The sequence below is a fragment of the Drosophila hydei genome, unplaced genomic scaffold, assembly GCF_003285905.1.
Source record: "Drosophila hydei strain 15085-1641.00,03,60 unplaced genomic scaffold, DhydRS2 tig00000237-arrow-arrow-pilon, whole genome shotgun sequence".
Classification (NCBI taxonomy): domain Eukaryota; kingdom Metazoa; phylum Arthropoda; class Insecta; order Diptera; family Drosophilidae; genus Drosophila; species Drosophila hydei.
The window spans coordinates 1,948,260-1,974,127 of NW_022045691.1; the positions used below are offsets into that span (position 1 = coordinate 1,948,260).

At 42.0% G+C, this 25,868-nt stretch overlaps 4 protein-coding genes across 7 annotated transcripts; 2 read left to right on the forward strand and 2 right to left on the reverse strand.

Moving 5' to 3' along the window:
* Positions 1–371: 371 nt before the first annotated feature.
* LOC111596465 ((Z)-2-((N-methylformamido)methylene)-5-hydroxybutyrolactone dehydrogenase) lies at positions 372–1,533 on the forward strand. The gene is made up of 2 exons (XM_023310717.2): positions 372–696; positions 768–1,533. Exons 1-2 carry the CDS (start codon positions 568–570, stop codon positions 1,497–1,499), a joined length of 861 nt encoding a protein of 286 aa, XP_023166485.1. The 5' UTR covers positions 372–567; the 3' UTR covers positions 1,500–1,533.
* A 2,163-nt stretch (positions 1,534–3,696) lies between these two features.
* LOC111596474 (putative inorganic phosphate cotransporter) lies at positions 3,697–6,620 on the forward strand. The gene is made up of 2 exons (XM_023310727.2): positions 3,697–3,928; positions 3,994–6,620. The coding sequence occupies exons 1-2, from the start codon at positions 3,760–3,762 to the stop codon at positions 5,574–5,576; spliced, it is 1,752 nt and encodes a 583-aa protein (XP_023166495.2). The 5' UTR covers positions 3,697–3,759; the 3' UTR covers positions 5,577–6,620.
* Positions 6,621–8,119: 1,499 nt separating this feature from the next.
* LOC111596483 (neprilysin-1) lies at positions 8,120–23,224 on the reverse strand. 4 transcript variants are annotated; one of them, XM_023310741.2, is made up of 10 exons: positions 21,499–21,718; positions 21,389–21,390; positions 18,150–18,821; positions 13,404–13,472; positions 11,429–11,556; positions 11,246–11,363; positions 9,609–10,615; positions 9,383–9,545; positions 8,982–9,298; positions 8,120–8,919 (listed from the first exon to the last, which is right to left on the reverse strand). In XM_023310741.2, exons 3-10 carry the CDS (start codon positions 18,637–18,639, stop codon positions 8,647–8,649), a joined length of 2,565 nt encoding a protein of 854 aa, XP_023166509.2. In that variant the 5' UTR covers positions 18,640–18,821; positions 21,389–21,390; positions 21,499–21,718; the 3' UTR covers positions 8,120–8,646. The 4 variants fall into 4 exon arrangements, with proteins under 4 accessions (XP_023166509.2, XP_023166507.2, XP_023166510.2 ...); XM_023310739.2 differs by having other exon boundaries at positions 21,489–21,718; XM_023310742.2 differs by lacking the exons at positions 21,389–21,390; positions 21,499–21,718 and adding an exon at positions 23,117–23,224.
* A 281-nt stretch (positions 23,225–23,505) lies between these two features.
* LOC111596484 lies at positions 23,506–25,844 on the reverse strand. The gene is made up of 7 exons (XM_023310745.2): positions 25,692–25,844; positions 25,388–25,629; positions 25,121–25,306; positions 24,678–25,067; positions 24,379–24,615; positions 23,958–24,004; positions 23,506–23,700 (listed from the first exon to the last, which is right to left on the reverse strand). The coding sequence occupies exons 1-7, from the start codon at positions 25,693–25,695 to the stop codon at positions 23,655–23,657; spliced, it is 1,152 nt and encodes a 383-aa protein (XP_023166513.2). The 5' UTR covers positions 25,696–25,844; the 3' UTR covers positions 23,506–23,654.
* Positions 25,845–25,868: the final 24 nt, after the last annotated feature.

The following is a 25,868-nucleotide window of genomic DNA, read 5'->3' on the forward strand; positions in this document are numbered from 1 at the left end:
GACCCCCAGTGACGTCGACGTCGGCGCCGGAGTCAGCGCTGCGGTGGCGTAATCAAAATCAGTGCTGCACAGCGAGCGCAAAACCCAGGGCTACAGAAGTGCAATGTATCGATAGTTGGCTGTGTTGCTAACAAAAACATCGATGTATTTAGCAATTGTTTTCACTTCATTTCGTAGAACAATTTTAGTTTTGTTGTGAAGATAGCAAACAAATCAGTGTTTTATTGCTAAAAATGAAATAATCAATTATGTTGACAGCAAAAAACGAACGCATTTATGCATAAAGTACAAAATAATATCGTGTCGATATATTGCGGCACTTGTAAATTCAAATTTGAGCAAATCTTGCAGTGCTGTGAAATGTCACTTTCAACAAAATGTGATATTTATACAAACACGACACTTTAATTTGAGCAGGTGATTTAAATTTTCCAAAACACACGATCTGGCAACGCTAACCACGGTTATCTAGCCGAACACATTGTAAGTGAGAAAGGGAGAGGGAGAGTGGAATTAGTGATAACACTCGCTGTGAATTGTTGAGCCATTGTGAATAAAGTCAGCGCCATGCTAAACTCTGAAGTGGAGGATCAGCACATCGGCTTCGAAAAGATACCCGTTACTCCGAAACCACCAGCCCTGATCAGTTACAACATGGTGCACAAGCTGGAATGCAAGGAGAAGCGGCAAATAAGCGTGAGCCCAAGTGAACTTTGATCTGCGACCAGGCTTGCCTTTATCTGTATCTCCCTCTCTCTCAATCTCAGCTGCCCACAGCGGCCGCAGATCAAGGCCCATCGGGGAATTCAGCGGGCGCCGGCGATCCGCCTCAGGTGAAATACGAATGGCAATCGCCCAGCATGATGATCGTCTTCGAGGGCGGCGATCTGAACAGCGCCAGGCATCATCTGCTGGCCTCGCTGCACGATCCGTTCGGCAAGAACGCGGTGGCCACGGTGCTCATCCAGGAGAGCGTGCGCGACGAGTTCAACGAGCTGTTGGTTGAGAACATGCACCCGCTGGATCCGCAGGTCTATCAGCATCCAAACTATTTGCGCTCGCGCCAAAAGCTGCTGCAGTTCAAGGCCGAGACGATTGTCGGCGATCCGGAAGTGGTGCCGGATCATGCCACGCCCGTAATTGTATGCGATATATCGCACACTTTCTTTGGCGACGAGCCAACTGGCATCGTCACCATGCACACATTCCGCACGCCCAAGGATGCGACCCAGGTGAACCAGAAGGAGACGATTAAGTACGGCGCGGTGAGCATCTGGAACGAGAAAGTGGCCAGCGCCTACGAGATTTGCGCCCTGCTCAAAAACGAAATCTTCATGCTCAACTGCTTCAACGTCGACCTGACCCCCATCCTCCCCAAGGACGACCTCGGCCCGACCAACGACGTCAAGGTCGAGAAGGGCTATCACTACGAGCGGCTCACTATCAATCAGAAGCGCAAGATCATTGTCTTTGCCGTCGGCACAATCTTCGCCAACTGACATCTAGATACTCCTATACTTCAATATCTGTATATATACTCATATATATATATATATATATATATATATATATATATATATATATATATATATACATATATATATATTTATATGTATATATAAATATATATAAATATATATATATATATATATATATATATATATATATATATATATATATTCCAAATAGTATGTTTTTTTTCTTAAATAAATGTATTTGCATTACATGGCTGAATGGAATTCTTATTAGATAAGTACTTTGCAATGTTTAATGCGCTTCTTATCGGACTAGTTTCTTATTAGAGTTATCCATTGCATTGTTAGACGTGTTTCCTATCAGATAAGTTTCTTATTAGATAAGCAACTGTTAGGCAGGTGCACTATGCGCGTGCACGCTTGCCTGACCAGCAAATACCCTGTAAATCGCTGCCAGTTCATGCACAAAAACACATCTGATCGAGCAGCTGTAAGCAAGCAGGCTCGACTAACACATACTCTATGAATACATTTTCTGACTGACCGACTTATCATTTTGATAATCTATACTTATAATATAGTAAGGCATATTCGACAGCCAGATACGCTGTAGTTATATTTTTACAATTGATATTGCATTAGATTTTCTTGTTGCCGTAGATAAGTATGCGCGACTAACAGATACTCTGTAACTCGTCGCAGCTATATCGCTATAAAGGCATGCTCAACTTACAGATACCCTGTACCACACTTAGACAAACTCACATATGTACTTCTTCCCGCCTAACAGATACCCTGTAGAGAGCAGCTATGCTATATACTCCACTTTTCTAATACTTACTATTAATAATATATAGATTTCATATGGGACGCAAGTCCACCCCACTTTTGTGGCCACATTTTTAATGAGCATCATCTCACACTCTTTTCAGCTCAGGAGGTGTGTATTTGTTTGCGCTACTAGGTCGTTGCCATCAGCCAAAATATTTAATACGAAAATACGTATATAGTTTGGCAAGCCCCAAGCGTTTTATCAGAGCTTTGCCCGATTAACGGTATCTATCTAATTAAATGACTCAATCGAATATAGCAATTACTTATATGCTAATAGCTCGTACAATGCTAAATGGAAGCCATAAGCTGGGTCAACTGTTTTATAACATTCCATCAAGCTTTGTAGCTTAAATACCCTGTATGCATATATATAGCATAAATTCTTTCGACTAATCCGAAAACTGCTGAATTTGTTCAAAACCAGTTTGAAACACAGATTTTTATACATTTTAATGTCAAAGATAAAAAATGAAAAAGTCAAAACATATTTGAGCAAAGCACAAAATATCATCATTTTAACTAGAAGATAAGATACGTTTTTTTATCTATATACATATATTTTTATATAAATATTTATTATGAATTTACACTGATAAATTATTATGACTAGGCACTGTTATTTAAAATATAAAATAAAAAATATTTTATAATATATAATAACACAATTTTTACTTAATCATTAATAAACTCAATAAAATTTACATTGTAGTAGTGCATTCAAAGTTCGATAAGCTTACAACGAAACTTTTCCATTGGCTGCCCCTTCTAATGAATATGCATATGTATGCATTTCGTATTGCGCACTAACAGGCGCATAGATATGCACACACACATCCATACAGCTATTTGTGTGTGTGCGTGTGGGAAGTAAAATTGTATGTAAGCAATAGCTATGTATTAGTTGTTGGCGCTTAACGAAAATCCGTCAAATGCGACTTCGCTGAGAGAGAGAGACAGAGAGAGAGAGTGAGCGGGCGGGCGGGCGAGCTAGCGTGAGAGTGTGAGTAACCATTCACTTATTGGAGTTGCTTATTGTTGCTGCTCTACTTTCCTAAGCCAGCGAGAGAGAGCGCGCGCGCGTACTTAAGCACACAGTACGCAAGAGAGTGCCCGCAACAACAACAGTTACATAGCGTTGTTATTGTGTTTAGATTTAGTTGTTGCTTTTGCTTTTGCTGCCGTTGCTGTTGCTTTTGCTCTTGCTGGTGGCCAAACGGTTCAGTCGCTGCCAGCCGCAGCTGTTGGTGAGTTGTCTTTGGCCCTGTTTGTGTGTTTTTTGTTGTGCTTGCTGGAAAAGAAAAACGGAAAAGAGAAAATGTGCTAACAATTGCACAAAAATTAATAACAAGAACCCAAAGAAAAGAAACAAACATTTGACATTTAAAATTAGCTTTTTGAAACGTCAACAACAACCACCATCACCACCACTACCACCATAACAACAACAAAAATGCCGCCGCATCGCTGGACAGACGAAACGCGCGACGCCTCCTGCTACTATGACAATGTGGTAACAGCAGCAGCTGGCGGCGCCTCCGATGCGGACGACGATGACACCGAAGCGGACGACGAACGTCAGGCGTTCTGCGACGCCGATGGCGATCGCCCGCTCATACGAGGTAACTGCCATGGCCATGGTCATATTGAAATGCCATTGAAAATCTCTTCTTCTTTGATTTGCCAGCTGGCCAGACGGACAACAACAACGAGAACAACCTGCTGCAGTCGCGTCACATCTTTGGGCTGATGGGCTTTCTGGGCTTCGCCGTTGTCTATGCCATGCGCGTGAATCTCTCGGTGGCCATTGTGGCCATGGTGAACCAGACGGCCATTCCGCACAGCAACAGCTCCGTCCTGGACAACGATACGTGTCCGTTGCCGCCAGCTCCCAGGCCGAACGGCTCCTTTTGGCAATCCGTGTCCACGCCCGCTGAGGGCGAATTCGTGTGGGATGAGGCGACGCAGGGCCTGGTGCTGGGCAGCTTCTTCTACGGCTATGTGCTGACCCAGGTGCCCGGCGGTCGCATGGCCGAGCTGGTGGGTGGCAAGCGCATCTACGGCTATGGCGTGCTCATCACAGCGATATTCACGCTGCTAACGCCACTGGCTGCCCACTGGGACTTGCCGCTGCTGGTGCTGGTGCGCATACTGGAGGGCATGGGCGAGGGCGTCACCTATCCCGCAATGCACGCGATGCTCGCCCACTGGATACCGCCGCTGGAGCGCAACAAGTTCGCAGCCGTCGTCTATGCCGGCTCCAACATTGGCACCGTCATCTCAATGCCTCTGACGGGCTGGCTCTGCTCGCAGCAGTTTCTGGGCGGGTGGCCATCGGCATTCTATATCTTTGGGCTGCTGGGTCTGGTGTGGTTCGTCTGCTGGATGTATCTGGTGTATGACAAGCCCAGCGAGCATCCGCGCATCTCGCGCAAGGAGCGCGCCTACATCGAACGCTCGCTGCAGCACGAACAGCAGCAGCAGCAACAGCAACAGCTGCAACAGCAACAGCTGCACCACCACCACCAACAGCTGCTGGATGAGGATGTGCTGGATGACGAACACGAGGAGACAGCAGCCGTTGCGAGCGAGGTGGATGCCATACCCTGGCGTTCACTCCTGGGCAGCGTGCCATTGTGGGCCATTCTCCTGACGCAATGTGGCCAGAGCTGGGCCTTCTACACGCAGCTGACGGAGCTGCCCACCTACATGAGCAACATCCTCCACTTTGACATCCAATCGAATGCCCTGCTCAATGCTGTGCCGTATCTCACCTCCTGGTTCGTGGGCATCGCCTGCTCCGCTCTGGCAGATTGGATGCTCGCGCGTCGCTACATTTCCCTGTTGAACTCCTACAAGCTGTGGAACAGCATTGCCTCGGTGGTGCCGTCGCTGGGCCTGATTGGCATCATCTACGTGGGCTGCGACTGGGTCTGGGTCACCTTCATGCTGGCCGGCGTTGGCTCGTTCGGCGGCGCCGTCTACGCTGGCAACCAGATGAATCACATCGCCCTCAGTCCACGCTATGCCGGCACCATGTACGGCATCACCAACTCGGCGGCGAACATTTGCGGCTTCCTCGCGCCCTACGTGATCGGCCTGATAATCAATCATCGCGAGACTCTCACCCAATGGCACATAGTCTTCTGGCTGGCAGCTGGACTCAATATTGCCGGCAACTTCATCTATCTGATCTTCGCCAGCGCCGATGAGCAAGCCTGGTCACAGGGCCAGGCGCGAACAGCGCGCAGTCGACCCCTGCGCATCTAGCGACGACGCCCAGCACCAAACAGCTGCACAAAGTCGAATCCTTTTAAATTAGTTAGGGCATAAGCATGTGTGATAATTCCGTGCGGAATATTTCCTTAGGTTCCCAAACCAGCGGATGGCGACGACGACACAGTATTTCCTGTAAGTGATCCCAAGCTTATTCTCAGTCTCGACGTTCACTAACTTTCCAGTGGCTCTCAGCTGACTCTACTTATTGGAAGCTTCCAGTTCACTTGCAGGCTTCCAGTCCGACCTCTTCCATACACTTTGCAATGGCTTCCAAATCTCCTGCTGTTTTGCAGTGGCTCAAAGTCATCCAAGCTCTTTCACTTGCCAAAAGCTATGCGTGCTTCCAGCAGCTTTTCTAGCTTTCAGTAACTTCCAATCTCTTCCAGCTACTGTCCATCTTCCGATGCCTCCGTGTCCAATAGTTACGCTTCCAGCAACACTTGTGGCTCTCTCAAAGATCAGCTGCTTTCCAGCCACTTACCCATGGCTCTCAGTTTCCGAAGGTGCTGACGAAGATGCTTCCAGTGTTTACAGAGCTTTCAGTTGCTTCCAGGCTCTGTGCTCCAGTCTTCTTTAGTTGTTAGCTGTTAGTTGTCTTATGTATGTGAAATGTAGCTTCAATTGATCCCTAGCCAAGCTAACAACTTGGCTAGCAACTATGGTTTCTCTCACTCTATCAACTGTTGCAAGTGGGACAGACATCGCTCCTAACAACGGACTGTGTTTTGCTAGATGTTTTTCTTTTATATAGAACAATACATACCTATATATACCTATATATACCTATATATACCTATATATACTATATATACAAATTAGGCACTAGAGTTGACCTAACTACATAGCTTTAGTGAAACGAAACGACATTTTACGAACTATATATACCATATACAGGATGTATTCCGATATAACTATATATATATACTATATACATATGCCTTAGACTTATATATCTATATATTATGTGTACATAACATCGACAGCGGCATTTTTAACGCCACACATCGATGTGAACTATTCAAGAATAAAATCGCACAAGCATATCGTCAATGTGATTGCCACTCGCTGGTTGTGATTGCCTTGTTAAGTTGGCTGCGCCTCGACCAACTGCTGTCAACTTGTTAAGTTGGCTGCGCCTCGACCAACTGCTGTCAACTTAACACTGCTGTTATGGATTCAAAATGGCGGCAAGAATTTTTCCAAATTCACTTAGTTCCAGGCTGGGTAAGTACATATATATATATATATATATATATATATATATATATATATATATATATATATATATATATATATTTTTTTTTTTTTTTTTATTATAAATAAATAATACATGATATAGGGGTATATGGCGGCAAATGAAGTGGGCAAGCTTGCCTTCATTGAGTCAACAAACTAGAGCAAAAAAATAGCTAGAAGAAGGCGTGGCATAAGGTATATATATATATATATATATATATATATATATATATATATATATATATATGATCTTATGATCTCGTAAGTTACAAACGCTAGAGCCTTGAAATTTGATATATATACTTGTGCATACTCATACGCAGCGCAAGATTAGCTTTTATTTATCGATAACTCAATGCATTTGCTCATTATTAATAAATATCGATAATTTGGTTGCGTTCTTTTAAGCGTAGCTCGAATACCGTACGACTAGAGACTTGTGCTTTGGCAAACACAATCATCTGTATGCCCTAAATGTGCTCCAAAAATCTCATCAAGAAAGCCCGTACAGCAGAAAAGTTATTCAGCAACTGAGTTCCCATAGTAAAGCTTCGGCCCAAGCGCAGCTGCTGCGTCAACTGCGCAGTAAGCAGAGCGCGTGCGTGCGTATGTGTGTGTGCGTGTGCGTGTGCGTGTGTTGCTTGCAATGTGTGTGTGAATCGCCGCTTCACAGTGCTAGGGGCATCCCCTATAGCACTCTTGCTTGTGTTAGGCTTATCTGGAATTTGGCGAGCGAAAACTAATTATAGATTCTAAAAACTATTCAAATTATCGGATGTAAGCCCTACTCGTGGCCCATATCTCAGCAGATGTTATAATGTTTTCTACCCAAATAAAAACTTGTTGAATTATTTCGTCTATATTATCTTTATTAAGTATTTTAATAATGCCGCTTGTTCATTTCTTTCATTATCTTGTGATAACTAATTACTGGGTACTGGGGGGTACGGGAGACTCGGGTTTAGGGGCGTTACAATAATGTAGCTCATTTCTCTTTCTGATATGACATTCATATATTACAATAGAAATACAAATATAATTAGTTATATTGTACATTCATGTATATATATATATATATATATATATATATATATACTATGTTCGTACTATCGCGCTTTATATAGTAAAAGCCAGAATAATATTAAAAAAAAAACAATAAACAAGAAAGTAAACATCACACAAAAAACATAACATCTATGGGAAAAAAATTAGACGCCCCTCAATATAAATATACATATACATATATATATATACATATATATATACATACATATATATATATACATATGCAAGTGCTTTCATATATAGATATATAAAAATAAGCTTATACAAAACATGAGCATAATCGGGCTCACGATGATGAGCATGTTCTTGACTTTGACCTCGAGCGCAATTGTCGATCATGATCCTTACCATGACTTAGAAGCATGATCGCGATCGTCATCCAGCTAATGCTATATTGAAGACTAGATATTGATCATGATCAATTGACGTTTGATTGTTGTTTTTGAAACAAGTGCTCGATCGTGATCAAAATCAAAAGTAGTAAGTCATGATCATGATCGACAGCCTTGAACAGGACCTCGATCGTGATCACTTGTGATCAAAAGCACTGGCCTGATCACTAGCAAGCGACGGTGGCAATGACTCAGAGCATGATTAACGAAGAACTTGACCATAGACAGGCGATTGTGATCACGATCAGCTTAAAGCAGTTCAAGCACGATCATGACCTAGTTTGTGATCATGACCGTGAGCTCGTTTGCTCGCGATTAGTTGCCAAGAACATGCTGATGATCGTGAACTAGTGATTGTGTTCTCATGACTACCAGACGCTGCACTTCTCCGCCGGATTCATGGTGGTGCCCACGGCACAGCCGTAGGCATGCGCAAAGTCACGCGAATTCGAAAGCGGCCCCAGAACGCGCACAAAGCCGGGCGAGTGCACCGAAGATCGGATCTTGGTTAACGCATCCTCTGGCCGCATGCTGCCGCACCAGATCTGCGCATAGTTGAGAAAAAAGAGCTGATCGTGCGTCATATTGATCGCCGGCAGCTGCTGCTCGCGTCCGTTCAGCCTCTCCCACTTCTTGTAGGCCTGCAAAATAGCTTGGAATAGAGATCGAGCTCAACTGAGGATCGTCTTAAGCAGGGGCTCACTCGAAATGACTGCTTGAGGCCGCCATTGTCGGCGATATTCTCGCCCTGGGTCATGCGGCCGTCCATGAACATGTCCACCTCGTTGATCTTGTAGCGCGAATACTGATCGATGACGCATTGGGTGCGCTCCCGGAATGCCTCAATTGTGGCATTGTTCCACCACTGCATCATATTGCCCTCCTTATCGAACTGCCGTCCCTTGTCATCGAAGCCATGGGTGATCTCATGGCCGATCACCACGCCGATGCCGCCATAGTTCAAGGACTTCGGAAAATGTTGACTGTAGAACAGGGGCTGCAGAATGCCAGCCGGAAATACTGAAAGATTCGGAGATCATTTGAATTTGAATTTGAATTTGAATTTGACTTGAAGATCGATTCGAATTTGAGTCGCTGTCAGACCTATATCATTCTTGTTGGGATTGTAGAAGGCATTGACCACGGCGGGCTCTGTGGTCCACTTCTCCTTGTCCACCGGCTGGCGCAGCAAGTTGAGCACCTTCTCCGACTCCCATTGCAAAATGCTGAACACATTGTCCAGAAAGTTATCCGAGACGATCGTCAGCTAAGGCCAAAGTTCAAAGAGAGATCAGCTAAGAGCACACAGCCAGCTGCTCCGTATACCTACGTTCACGTACTCCTGCTCCAGCTCGGTGATGTTGGTGAGTATCTCCGGATAGCCGATGCGTTCGTTCATCGAGTCCGCTTTCTCTTTGGCCACGGCGCGCGTCTCGTCGTCCATCCAATGGTTCTCGGCGAGCAGCTCATTGAACGCTGCTCTGATATTGTGTATCATCTCCAGGGCCACCTCCTTGCTGTCCTGGTTGAAATTGTCGCGTATGAACAGAGCGCCAACGGCAACGCCCAGCTTCTTGTTGGTCCACTCGACGCACTGGGACCAGCGCGTCCGCTCCGACTGTATGCCCAGCAGGATCTTACGGAACTCCACGCGCTCGCGCTGATACTCATCGATCATGTGCGTCATCAGCGACATGACCAGGCGCCAGAGCATGTAGTTGTGAACGACTCGCAGATCTGTCTCGCGCATTATCCGGCCCATTTCGGTCAGGTAGACCAGGCCGTAGGTCACCAGCGGCTCATTGGCGTCCAGCTGGATGCCCGCGCCGACAGCCGTTTGCAAATATTCTGTCCAGTTCAGCTCCGGCACCTGCTGCTGCAGCTCTGGCAGCGTCAGCTTGCGATAAATGGCGCTCGTATCGTGACGATCGGCCTCCGCCAGCGACACGTTCACCAGCTCCGTCTCGAACTGGATCACCTGCAGCAGCTCGTCGGCTGCCGTCGCCGGATCAGCGCCCAGCAGCAGCGAGATCTGTGTCATATACTTGTGATATGCCTGGCGATCGTTCTCGCTGCTCGGCTTCAGGTAATAGTCGCGCGAGGGCAGCGCATACTGCAGCTGATCCATCTGGATAATGTTCACCGAGCTGTTCTTATCGTCGGCGCCCACATATAGCTCGATCAGCACCGATTCGCTATAGTTGAAGCGCAGCTGACCCATCACCTGTTCCACGCTCAAGTTCGCTGGCGGCTGCCAGTTGCGCTCGATCACGGGCCAACCGCCCAGAGAGCGCAACACCTGCTTAAGCCGATCAACGCCAATCTTGCGTATCTGAGCTGTGAGTACAAAGAGGCATTACGATTAGATACCCTGGAAAATACAATTAGCATGCGTTGCTCTGACATCTATTCGCACTGCTTGCAGCTATAATAACTTCTACAAGTTATCGATATTTATCGATAGCATTAAAGTTTCAGGAATGTTATTTCAAATTTGTATCTTTTCAGTTATCGACTGTGCCATATTCTCTTAAGATATGTACTTATATTTGATCGATAACGCATTAGCTTGGCAGTTATCGATATCATTTATTTTAGATAAGCTTGAAATTCAAAGTTACATATATTCCACTTCACATATATAAACTTTAAGAGCTAAATAGTACAATCGATAATTATCGATAACGAATATGTTTCACAATTATCGATTAAAACGCTAATGAACTGGTTTATTAAATATGAGCCTATGTTCCATTATATTTGATAATCGATAAGCAACGATAACGAGTAATTTCAAAAGTTATCGATCGATTATCGATTAGTCATTTGTGAATATCGATAATTATCGATTTCAAATTAGTTAATCTATGCGACGAAGTATTTCAACGCTACAAGTCTAACCTGGCTATCGATATTTATCGGTTCGTGTTATTAGATAATAGTTAAGGATAAGTAAAATCTACTCACGCAGATCCATGCAGCTCTTGAAGAAAGCCTTCGCCTTGATCGTAGCCGCATTGTCGTGTTCATCGATCGGTTCCTCCAGGACGCCACGTAAGACCAGCTGCTGCTGGTCGGAGAGCACCTGCATTGTTGATTTCAATCTGAATTCAGAGTCGCCCGGTCAATCGGTTACAGGTGATAACTTACCTCAAAGGTGCTGATCGAGCTGCGATCCTCCGGTATCGGATGCATCTTATTCCATGTGCCGCACGCAAATTGAAAGAAATCTTCACACGGATCGGCCGTTAGGTCCATGGCGGACAGCAGCGAAGCAGCTGCCAAGGCATTCGAAGCAACAACAAAGGCAAAAACAATCGTAAATCAAGCCGAAAGTCTGGGAAATAGTTCAGCTGTGCGGGCTATTGAAATTCCTGGCCATAATTCATGTACGCTTCGATCATAAAACGACGTCGAATGGAGCTAATTGAATGCACAACTTTTTATCTAAGCCCCAATCGGCGCCTGCTAATACCCTGTAGTCGCAGTAAAGGGGGTATGCTGGAGCATGTCATTGACTAAAGAGAGAGAGACAGAGGCAGGGAGAGTGGCAGAACGGGATACTTTGCTGCCTGCCTAGAATGCAAAAAGCTGTATTTACAGGGTATCATGCAAGTCGCTTCGCTCAATTGCTGCACGCTCATTTGCGTGTGACAACAATTAATTTTAGCCTTTGTCCGACTTTGAGCCAAAAACTTTGTTCTGCTGTTCTCGACAAGGGTTTAAGGAGATAAGCCATAAATCAAGCAGAGCCAACATTATTCAAGGAAACATATTGAAAACTTTGTCAGCTTGGCGAGAATAATTAAGAATTTGCTGTGAGCCAGGTGAAAGAGTTGCGCTTTCAACAACTGCTCAACTATTAAATACCCTGTGACACATGCCTCGAGAATTCGTGCTCAAGCTACAGAACAGCGCCTGAAACGGCTGCTGTTGCTCAACTCTGCTTCTAAGTTCCTTCCTTTCCTTTTGGACTGGTTGCCCTTTTAGCTTAAGGCCGTTCTCTTGGCCTGCAACTAGATTTGGGCTATACAATTTTATCGATAGAGACTTGCAAGGCTTCGATAAGGCCAGTTGCCTTTAAGACTTTCATCTTTCATGCTCAATGACATACGAGACTTGGCGCTCGAAATCTATAGAGCTGGCAGTGGCTTAGCCAGATCTCTGCATATTGAAGAGTTGGCTAAAAGGAAAACTGCTAAAATTTAAGCTTACTGCAATTTGACGGTGGGAGCAGGAGCATCGAGCAGGAATTTCGTCTTTGCTGACATGGCGTGCCCTAAGACTTTAGGCCTGCATTTATAAGGCTTAAACGATTTAATGTTGATACCAGAAATGCAGCAATTGAGCCTAGTCTTTTTGTGGCTTTTTACTTTGGCTAGCTGAAAGCCAATATGCCCACTTTGGGCACTTGCTGCACGAGTGCTGCTGCGTGCATGACGCACATTTGCTGGCCAACACGTTCAAGACTGAAGAAGCTTCCTTCATAGCAGTAACTCTATCCCTCCCTCCCTCTCTCTCCTTCAGTGCGCTCTTGGCCTATTTTATCTGTCAGCTAAAAGCTTAAGTTGGCATCAAAATTTTGTGGTTACGCCTGTTGCGTATTGGCCATAAAAACAAATGCATATAATTAATGGCAGAGCGGTAGAGGGGGAGTGCTCTTGCCACATTTGGTGGCAAATGAGCTGTGGCACTGGCGACCAGACGAAGACGAAGCGAATGTGCTGGGGGCTACATTAACTGTTCTAAGACGATTATGCATTTGTTATGCATGCATGCGATGTGGCATGTGGCATGTGGCATGTGGCATGTGGCATGTGGCAAGCGGTATGCCAACGAGCACCAAATGTCACATTCCCAGCAATGGCCCATAAAAAGGTCGTTAAACGTTGCTGTCTTCGACAACTTGTCTGTTGGCGATGCAACCACTCGAACCGCTCGAACTGCCACTCAAAGCACTTGATCCACTTCACTGCGTGCTGCGCCTTCTGTGCCGCCTTCTCATATATATTATCCGCACTTAGCCACAATAATTGCTAATTAATAATTGAGAGACGCATTGAATGGCAGCATTTCAACCGGGAACATCAAGCCCCCACCCCTGCGCTGTCACCTGTTCACTCACCTGTTCGCACGCATTCCTGTGTCATGCAGATGTTGTTGTTGCCTCCATCCAGGTTAAAGCTGCCATCGCCTGTAATTAGAGAACATTCAAGCTAAGTTTACTGCGACCTGACACACACACACACCTGCACACACCTGCACACACCTGCACACACTTAGACACTCACTCGCCTCGATTTAAAAGCCACTCAAGTAAATTAAATTTGAATTTTTCATTTAAAAGGATTTTGCACTGGCAAATTGAAGCAGCAAGTGAAAGCCAAGTGCAAGGGAACGACTGCTGAATACCCTAGGAAAAGTGTCAGTTGATTGAATGATTGATTCACTGACTAAATGCGTGATTGCTGTGGCATGAATAGCTTAAAGTATCGTAAAATTGTGATTTAAGAGGAAAACTAAAAAATGTCGACTAATTGATACCCTATAAAAAGTTTTAATTAACAAAATTGACTCAATTGACTCATAGATATATCAGTAATAGTTTCATAGAGCAATAAATTGAGAAACCTTTCAGCGGACAACTAGTAAATACCCTATAAAAAAGTTATAAATAGACTAAATGATTGATGGACTGATTGATTGATGTTGCATGCAAAAATAGCTGAAAGATAAAAGATGCAATGAACAGCGAATACCTATGCATGACTATCTGACTAATTGATTGATTGATTGAGGCTGCATGCTGTTTGAATGATTGTTCGACTGATTGACGTTGATGTATTTGTTGACATATATCGATAAATCAAACACAATATAATTAAAAACCTAGATAAACAGTGAAACACGCTGTGAAAAACTTATGTGCACTGTTTTGCTATTAGGCTGCATGATTGATTGATTGATGAGCTACTGATTCAGCAGAGGCTCATGAGTAAAAGCTCCAAATATAGCCAAAAGTTGTCTTTGATGCAGCATAATCAATAGAATCGACTAATGAATTAAGTGATTGATTGATTGACTGACTGTTTGATTGATGAGCAATGCACAATCGAATAGCTAAATAGTTTGGGACCTTTATCAAATGTGTCTCGCTGGCCAATGCCACAGCTTGACAAATTCGAAATGGAATTGATTGATTGATTGATTGATGCAACAACAAATTAAAGCCATTGTTGGCCTTTAGCACGGACAGCATATTTTATTGGCTTACTCTTTATATGGAGTTTTAACTCTCTTATTTTGCTAACCTCGATTATTGGTAGCTATACCAATGCTCCCCCCCTCCCCTCTGTCTCTATCTTTGTCTCTTTTGTAGCTGTGTCAACATTTTGATCGATAACTCATTGATGGACACGACACATGTTGCATGCGTCCATTTAATTAATGGCGCAATTATAAAGCCCAACTACTGGACGACCAAATGTCTGGCTCTTTGCTGAATTGTAACACTTGCTGAATAGCTTGGAATTGGGTTTCAGCTTACTCATGATTTGTCCTAGCTGCTGACTAGGACCTTGCTCAATTGTCGTCCTTACTTAGCCTCTGCTAATGTGTGCTTTAGAGGAAACTTTCTGGGAGTGTAGTCCTGACTAACCTTGGCTTACCTAGCTCGTAGCTCGCTTTACCCCTCAGCTATAGCATGTCTTAGCTTCGGGTTTGGTTGCTTTCTACCTCTTTCCTTGAGTGTGCTCTGCCCTCATTCTGAGCTTTTCCTACCTCTCACACACAGCCTTTCTTAGCTGCTTTCACTGTACTCCTCACTCATAGCTCCGAGGCAGCTCTGCTAACGCTCAGCTCAGCTCTAGCCCTCGCCTTGCCTTCTGGCAACGCAAACTTCCGACCTGTAATCAAATTTGTTAAGGCTAATTGATAGCTGTCAACGTCTGGAAACTAGGACTAATCCCAAATTGCGTTACAATTCAGGTTGTATTTACAGTTTGATATATCTATGTATAGACTGTAGAATCCCATAACAATCAATTACTTCCAGCAACAATAAGCACACCTGGAGCCTGGCAAGCGGAGCCTTCGCCTGGCTGCAAAAGGGCAAAACTCTGCGCTCGGCCCAACTGCCATCAAGTATTTATAGAATTACTGTTTATTTTTATCAAAAAAGTATAATAAGTGTGTGTGTGTGTGTGTGGGTGTGGGTGTAGGCGTGAGTTAGGCTTTGATGCTGGTCAAAGTTAAAAAAAAAAATCGAAAAAGATGAATGAAAATTTTTGTTATTTTGGCGCTAAAACGCACGTTTTACAACACACACATACATGTGTGTGTGTGTGTGTGTGTGTGGGCATGTCATTCAATTAGGGCGCACAAGCAGGACACACACACACACACACACAGAGCCAGAAATCGATTACAAGAAATTCATAGGCGAATTGATTGGTTTTTCCAAAATGAAAATACATTGAGCGAGTGTTGCTTAATGCTCTAGATAAAGCGACCGCGCGGCGAGGCGGGGGCACTGCCATGAGTGGGCGGGGTCCATTGGTCTATAGGACACACGGCTGCTCAAGCAATGCCAAGAAATGCGGATCGTATGTAATTTTTTTTAAACAGAAAATGCTTTAGCCACAAATGCCAAGCAAGTTGGTGTCAATGTTGTTGTCGTTGTTGTCGTTGTTGTCGTTGTTGTCGTTGTTGTTGCCTGTTGTTTGACATATTTTGTAATTGAATTTCGAAACGCGCGCGGAAATGAAAGGCGCCTACAGCAAACAGGGCAAAGGCACACAGAGAGAAAGGACAAGGGGGTGGCGGCGTGTAGGGAATGGGGGATGTTAGCTGTGATAGCTGGTTGCTTGGGCTTTGGGTGGTTGGATGGTTGGATGGTTGGGTGGTTGGGTGGCTACTGCTGCTGCTGCTGCTGCTGGTGCTGGTATTTGCAACCACAGCCAAAGCCCCAAACTCCAAATGGCAGCCTGTTGCTGCCTTTTGCCTGTTGCCTGTTGCCTGTTGCTGCGTCCTGTTTAAAGGAAATTGAGTTTTTCATTGCCTTGCAAGGGGCATTTGCCATTTGTGATGAAGCTGGGCGCTGAGAGGCAGATAGCATATATAAATATAGGTATGCATATATCTATATATATATATATATATAAATATGTGAGCTTGGCTCTATGGAAGTCTAGGCAGCAGCCTCTTTCAGCTATGCTTCTACAGCTGTAAAACCTGCTAAAACTCTTTATAAATATGAGAGATTGGCCAAACTCTCTTCAGCCTGGTCGTTCTCTATCGTACACCTGCCTGCCTTATCTTAAGCTCACTATACCTGGCATACTATTTGATAGAGCTAAACTATCTTCTATCTTATATGTGCAGCATTTCATAAGAACTATCAGTAGTATCAGTAGTTCCATATACTAATATATTATATTTTCTGTATAACCTCTGCACCCACTACACCATTCGTTTCGTATATATATACTGTTTCATATATCATTCTATATATCTTAAATATATTTTTATGCTTTCTCTTGGTCACTTCTTAAAAATATCGATCATGTCAGATGTCTTTTATCTATATATTTATATTTATATTTATATTTATATTTATATTTATATTTATATTTATATTTATATTTATATTTATATTTATATTTATTTTTATATTTATATTTATATTTATATTTATATTTAGAGATTTATATTTATATTTATATTTAGAGGGAGATTTATTTATATTTATATTTATATTTAGATTTAGATTTATCTTTATATTTATATTTATATTTATTTTATATTTATTTATATTTAGATTTAGATTTATTTTATATTTATATTTATTTTATTTATATTTATATTTATTTATTTATTTATATTTATTTATTTATATTTATCTTTATTTATATTTATATTTAGATTTATTTCTATTTATATTTATCTTTATTTATATTTATATTTATCTTTCTATTATATTTATATTTATTTTATTTATTTTATTTATATTTTATATTTATTTTCTATTTATATTTATATTTATATTTATATTTATATTTATATTTATTTTTATATTTATATTTATTTTTATATTTATATTTATATTTAATTATATCATATTTATTTATATTTATATTTATATCATATGCCTTATATAAGTATTATATTATAAGCCCCATATCTGCCTGTCTATCATTGCCTTTATCTAGCTTCCATAAGCTATACATCCTATATATAGATTACTGTATATACATATCATGAATACCATATATCATATATATACCCAACATATCGTATACCTATACATACCAACTCTACCAGCCCTATATTTATTTTATATATTTAATATGCTTCTTCTGTCATAGGCCTTATAAAGTCCCTATATCACTTATTTGTCTATCTAACTGTACGCCCTATATATATTATATTTAATATACATCTATGCCTTGTATACCTTATATATCATATGTCCTCTATGTCTTCTATGTAATGGGTCTCAGCCTTATCAATTATATCATATATCAACTCTATCATTCTAGTTACCTTCTCCGATATATATATATAATTATGTCATTTATATATAGAATATATGATCCGTATACCTTTCCCCGATATATCTTCTATATAACAGTATCAGATAACCTATATAGACACGAAGGTATAGCTAGCTCTAGCCAGGATCTGAGTTAGGGTATTCCGACTTCGTCGTATGCCTGCATTACTCTATCTCCCTCTCCCTTTGTCTTGGCGTATTCACATTTAGAGTCTTGTGCCGATTCGGTCGTCGCTCGACGCTGTCAACGGATGCGCCGTTGATTGCCTGGTGACCCAGTTTGGATCGAGGCGAACTGTTCATTTCGTTTTGGCTCACCTGCATCCTGTGGCACGTTGCGCTGATAGAGCTGGCATTGCTGATGGACGCTGGCAAAGTAAATGGCCAAAGCGCCGATGGCTGCGCCCAGCACCGTGAAGGCAATGGCCAGGACCAGCAGACGTCGCCGATGTTGCGCCTCCTTCAGCAGCAGCCAGTCGCTGGCAACAGCTGGAGTCGTAGCTGGAGCTGTAGTTGGGGCTGTTGCTGCAGCTGGAGCTGGCGCATTGCGTTGCAAGGCGCTGCCCACAGCGCCGCTGCCGTCGGGGCTGAGAAAAACCACAGTGGGTAATTTATGTTGTTGCTGCTGCTGCTGTGGTTGCGGCAACTGTTGCTGTGCTGGCAACGGCTGCTGTTGTCCGAGCAGCGGCGAGACCGCAGTTGAGCTGAGCTCCTCGAGCGCGTTCGCCTGCAGATAGCCATTGTTCAGATTGGGCCGCTCGCTGGTTGGCTTTGTGGGCGCTTTGCCAGCGCTGGGCGTGGCCAACATATCGCACAGCCCTGCCCTGCCCTGCCCTGCCTGCCGACTGGCCTCTATCTCACTGTATGCCTTCTATCTGATTTACGATCGCAACTGATAATCGCCGTTTGATGAGCGACTCGTCGCACCTGTCCGCGGCGCGGCCTCTAATCCCGTCAAGGCTCACAGCAGCAGCTGCGATGTCGGCGGCACTAAAAAGAAACCCAAAAGACAGAAACACAAATAGTAACACGAATAGAAGAAGAAGAACAGTGGCACAGAGGAAAACCCCCAGCAAAGCGATTTGCTCACACGTCTCTCCATGCAGAGTGAAATATTCCCCAGCTCTGGCTATCAAATCAAATCAGTTTCGATGAGTAATACATTTTACAGGGTATCTATAGCACAGCAACAAGAAACTACAGCTCTACAGGGTATGTTTTAGTCGTGCATACTTTCAAATGCAACAATTTCCATAGCGAACTGCTGTCTGCCATATTTACAGGGTATCTGTGTTGTATGCCACACGACGTCTATTTACAGGGTATGTGCTGTCAGGTCAGCAGAATATTGGCATGTCATAATCACATTTTTTTCTAGCAAGAATTCCAGGACTTCACTTTTACAGGGTATCTAGCAGTCGGCATACCCAGCTGGTCCACACAAGGGCTCTAAGGTTAGGCTTTTAGCAGATATCTAGCGCCCCATTTTGAAGGCAGCTCTTTAGAGCCGCGCCAGCATAGCTCAGATTTTGAAACATGGAATTGAAACACAAATTATGCAGGAATACCCCTGTTTATCGATCGACGAACGTCGACGAACGATTGCCTCAGATCAATTCGAGTTACAACACGTGAACCATGCCAATTATCTGTGCTAAAAAATATATTAATATAATAATAGTGATTGTGAGCTTTGAACTAGATTATGGGTAAGACGTGGTCAGCTGTACGTCAGTGCAAAACAATCTCTATAAACTCTATACTTAAGTATCATCCATCAAATTTGAATATGACACGCTGACTTCTAAACGACCTTCGCTAGTTTTTTAACCACAAATTTGTTAAATGTGCGTTTTAATGGCTAAAAGTGTTCGAAGTCGTGCTCGACTTTACATACCCTGCTTTACTACATCACTCAGTTCGTGTGCTACTTCTATACTATATACTATATATCTATATATATAGACGCAAGTGTGTAATATATATCTATGCTTTATCGTGGCTTAGCTAGATTATATGTAGAGGCCAAATTATATATCTCGAACTCATGTTGTGCAGATGGAATTCAAGACTCTGCTATATAAATATATATACCTCGACCGATATCGATAACATGTCAATTCCCAAATAACATATTTCTACAGAACATATATACCAAATTTGTTATCTCGTACCCATCGATACTCTTGAGTAAATCGAGTCTTAATATCGATATATATCGAGCTTAAAGAAATCAAATGGAATTATTAAAAATAATTTCTGAGCATATCTTGTTTTAGTCAGCTCATGTCTATTGAGTGCTATCTCACATATACCCTATTTCTTGAGACACAATGAGCATATCAGAACCGGGACTGTATGTGGGACATAGTTTAGAAAATAATATATTTTTTTTATATATTATATATATCTATCTATACATGTTTTATTTAAGTATCATTTCATAATAATAATGGAAAATAATATGTAGCAAGAAATATGTATATATAATTGAAAAAAGATAAATATATAAAAGATATATAGATGGATAAGTTAATAAATATATAGATGAAAGATGTACACATAAAAAGTAGATAAGTCGATACATAGCAGACGTCGCTAGATAAATTGATACAAGACGTGTGATAGATAGATAAATAAATTGTTAGATATATATATATAGATATATATATATATATAAAGAAAGTTAGAGATACAGGTCATTGATATATAGATAGATAATTTGACTGATAGACAAATGGACAGATAAAAGATATATTGATCGACAGATAGATGGACAGACAGCCAGACCGATAAACAGGTAGATAGATAGTTAGTTAGTTATATTGTCCGTTAGATAACTATAAATAGATTTATTGATGGGCAGCTTTTAGGCTTAGGATCAGCTCAACTTTGAAGCTTTTAATGATTTATGGAAATGTCATAAATTACCATAAAAAGTTTTTTTTTAGCAACAATTTGAAGACTTTAACAGCTTCTTAATGCTGACTGAATAAATTCATTTTTTTCTTTTCTTTTCTATTTTTCTACTATTTTTTTCTTGCTCTGGTCAACGCGGCTTATGTGTAATATAATAAAAAACTTTAGAGAGCATTAATATGTTAATGAAACTTGATCCAGATGCTTAGAGACAATAAAGCTAAACTGGATAGATTAGCTCATTGGACAAGATTATAAAAACAACGATTTTTCGCATATGCTCTAATAGCTATATACTCCAGATATATAAATATATATGAATATCTATATATATGTTTGCTAAACAGCTGTTCGATATGCGATCAGGGCCAACACGTTTATATACAATATATATATATATATATATATATATATATTTATATATATGTATACATATATATGTATATAGTATTTACGAGTGTTTAATTGAGATTTGATTTCATGTGAGATTTTTTTTGCAAACTAGTTCTGCGTGGACCGCAGCTGCGCAGCCAAGCCTTAGGCTTTTGGAGGCTGGCAGGCGCGTTAATTTGATCTCGTGATGCTACTCATCTAAATACTATGCACATTATACTAAAAAAAAGCACACACACACTTACAACTTGGTTGGCAACACAATAAAAAAAATTGTGTTACAAAAAAATATAGAAAAAAAATTTAATTAATTTGCATTTTGCATTGTAGAACAAGTTAATTTACATTTGTTTACTTTTTCTTTAGAATACTTTTTATTGCATTTGCAATTGTTTGCTGGGTAGCCAATTGGACAGTTAGAGTTTGTTGTGATTGGCCAGTTGTGCGGTTGGTTTTGAACAACAGTTACATTTGGTTGCGCGCTCTCTCGGCCGCTAGTTCACTTTTTATATGGCTTGCGTGCTGCCAAACCGCGCGAGGCAACTTCTCGTTACGTACTGAACGCTGCGAGCTGTCCTTTGCTTTTAAACAGGCGGCCGCCAGCGGCAGCGACGCCAGCGCACACGGTTCGACGCGCGCTAACGGCAAAAACACACACACACACACACACACACCCACAGGCACACACAATAAGTGAGCACAAAACAAAATGAAAGCCATTTAAGAGCCGGCCGCATGAAAAGCTCCCTATTGCTAACACAAGGAAGTGCAGGCACGGCACACACGCACGCACATACACGCACTCGCGCACGCACACGCATGCAAGCATATACTTCGCGCTTGCTTTGACAAGTCTGTAAACTATTTCGGCACGTTTCACACACACACACGCAGTCTGTAAAACTGTGAGACTGTGAGCCTGTGGCAGCCTGCCTGTCGCTACGAATAGTTGCTCAGAGAACGGGACAAAGGGAACAACAACAAAATGGAATGCGCCATTTATGACGTTCTATCATTCCATCATTTCACACTGGCATTATCGCTGCGTGATCAACGTATCATTTTCATTTTGTTTCTTTTTCGTTTCTTTTTTTTCAACATTTTTCGTGTTGTCCACTGACCAAGCAAAAAGGGCAATAACAAAATTAATTTACCGCCTGCTGGCGATAAGCGATATATGAAAAAAAATAAACACATGTATTTCGGCACAAATTAATCATACTCAAGAACTCGTATTAGTAAATACTTGAAATGTTACGGACCTTTGATTTGAGGTTCTTAAACATTTTTCTGATATGTTTTTTTGATATGCCAAAAAGTTAATTAAAAAATAAAGCTTAGGAAATTTTCTACATAAACAAGCTTAAAGCGATTATCTTAAATAATTAACTCTTTTTTATAGATTTAATCTGGCCGTCAGTGCTGCCAGACTGTTACAGTTTTGAGTCTCGTTAAGGCGACGTTAAATATTTGAAAATTCGTATTGCTTATGTCTGGCAACGCCAGACGGCACAGCTTAGGGAGTTAAAATTAATGACAGCTCGTGTCACGACACGTGGTCGCACGCTCCGCCCTAAACCTGGCTTCTAAGCCAATGACTTAAGATATTGCCACCGTTATCAAAAGACGACAAAGACCACGACGGTGGCGATAAGAGGGGCTTCGTCTAATAACATTAATGCCGTGCATAAACAACTGTCATTTATCGATCAGCGCTTTGCTCAGCGCAGCGCAATTTAAGCTGCTTGACGCCTAACGGCATACGCACAGTCAGCGCTAACAGCCAACAGGTGGCGTGCCACGGCGCACTAAAAGACCGAAAAATTCTTTTGCCATTCCGTGCGAATAACTAACAAATTGTGTATGAAAATAACGTTTATATCTAGCTGGTAGGAGCGGAGGGGTGCGGTGAGGTAGCTGTATGTGGAGGTGGGGCACTAAGTAGCCGTCTGTAACCGTTAGCTAAGCATTACCTTTGATTAGTTTTTGGCGCTATAAACCAGCAGCCCGCGCGGCGGCGCATTTTCCGGCGCCATATGCTAGGCCAAAACGAAAAGAAAAACAGTAAAGCCGAAAAAAAGTCGAGCACAATTAATTCAACAAAAGCTCTTTTTCACAGCATGCAATATTCAATTGTCTATTTTATATTTATTCAATTATTTGGTTTTTATTTTATTAATATTATTTATTTGACAATGTTTATCCGTCACTTTGCGCGACTAAAACCCGACTAAGAACTACAAAATTTCTGCCGCTGCCAAACCAAATGCCGAAAAACCGCCAGGCCACGCCTCCAAGTTATGGCTAGGCTGAAGCTTTTTAACCCTAACCCACAAAAAAAGATAACAATTTGAAAAGCTTTCGCACACTTGTTGAACATCCCGAACTTTACTTAAGAAACTAAATTTGAGTTAGTAACAAATGCAATAATGAAAAAATAACAACAACCAAATTAATTAACGTACATAGGTATAATTACTTAATAAATATAATGTTGTTGGGGTTGTTCGATTAGCTCGATAGAGATCCGGTGTCAAACACATCTGTGGAATGGAAGCTGCAAGAGACAAGAAAAAGAGTACAGTTAGTTTGGTTAGTTAGCTAAACTGACGAATAGTAGCAACGAGCGCTTATAACAAACGAATAATTTACAAGAAATTCAATTTTAAACTCTCATTTAAGATTAATAATCAAATATGTAAATCAGAATAATTTGATTTATAAAAACACTCGTTATTTATGGCTTTGACTACTTCGCTTATGGCTTAAATTGCTTCGTTTTTATACCACTTAGAGATGATTTATGCAACTTACCTCGCTGTAGCCCCACGTACAACACAAAATACTATAAAACGTTCCATCTGCAAAATCGATAAATATTGGTGGAGATTAGTATAACGTATGAGATGTAGTTCGCATAAGCACGGATTGATAATATTACAGGTTTTCAATGCATATTTCCAGATACATAAAGCAAGTCAAGCTATATACGGATAACTGATAAATGTATTACCGATCACACAACAAATCGATATATATCCAAAAACGTGTAACCTATTTTGATATGTTAGCGTTGGTATAATACAGAGGGACACGGAATATCTACATATATACATATCGACAAGCATAACATGCACATACAAATCTATAGGCATATAGCTTAGTAAGCAACAAGCAACATAAATATACGTATTGGTCGGTAACCGATAAGTCGATAGGGTTTTCCCAGGCCTACCATCATGATTAAGTTATTATATTTGCTGGAAAAGCGCACAGTGCGCAGCACCTGCATGAAAAACTTGTGTATCTCGCTGCCGATGCCCGCATGCCAGTGCGGATGTGCGACACGATTCTCATACGTGTTGATGATCAGTGCAAAGCTGCGCAACAACGCAAACATGTCCGCCTCACAGCCATCGACTATCAAACGCATCCAGTCCACGCGCTTGACCAGGTCGAAGGCGAGTGTTATCTGAAATCGGTAATAATTAGCATTGGAATATTTATATATAGGTATATGGATGGGGGTATTACAATATCTCCGTGCAGTCTGGGCAGTTCAAGCCCCGAGATTTTGGCAAAGGTGGCCAGCAGGATGGTCATGGCAATTTGGCGATTAATATCGCTGTCGGCGATGAGCAGGACTAGCGCGCCGTGCATGTCGATAACACGTTGCATGCGCTCCTTGCCGACGCCAATGATCAGCCGATCGCACAAGCTAATGCCAACATACTCAATATATTCGGGCTGCAGCTGCACGGCCAAAGCGCTGACAGCCTGCAGCAGTTGGCAGCGTTTGCCCTGGCAATGTGTGTCCAACTGTTCGTAGCTCTGCATCTCGATTGCCAAGTGATATAGATCCAATAGCTCTTCCAGCTGCACCTCCTCCAAGGCGTCAATGGACCTGAGCAATTGCCTTAAATGCTGAAATGATGCGATGGCATTAGCTAGGAATTTGTTAGGCAGTCAAGACGCACCTGTGCATTGCTCTGGCTGGCAACAATCAACGACGCCGGCAGGATCTGCTTGAGCGTAGAATTTAACAGGAACTGCTCCAGCTGCTGCTGCGTGTAGCCCGTAGCGGTGGGCTCCAACGGCTCTGTTCCTGGCTTAGCCAGTTCCATGCACAAAACCTTCAGCAATTTGTATCGCTCCATTGACTCGTGTTCTATATCCAAGTTATTATTATTATTATTATTATTATTATTATTATTATTATAATTGTTGTTGTTGTTGTTAGTTATCTGATTTGTTTGGCTGCTTTTCACATTTCGTTTGTTCGGCCTTTTGGCCACTTCTTTCTTTTTCTTTGGCAATTTAACTTTTGCCGGTTGAGCTGAGCTCCTTGACGTGCTTGGCTCCTCGTTCTGCTCGGGCGCTGCATTGATTAGCTCGTCCAATGCATTTTTCCTTTTCTCCTTGATTTGGGCTCGAGTTGTGGAACGCAGCGTTTTGGCGGGAAGCGTTGGCTGCTTAACGACAGGTACTGTAAAGTTCAAAAACTTTGTGAACTTTTGTCTAATCTAACAAAATTATGTTTGTACGAACCCATTGTGTTGAGATTTCATTGAATGTAATTCAGCAGTTTAGAAATATAGGCGAAAATCACAACGCCGTTGTTATGATGCGCCATTGAAAACGATCACATTGTATCGAATAATCGAATGTACATGTAGAGCGTTGTCAGACTGCTCACAGGGTGTCAACTGGCTACGCAAGCGTTTG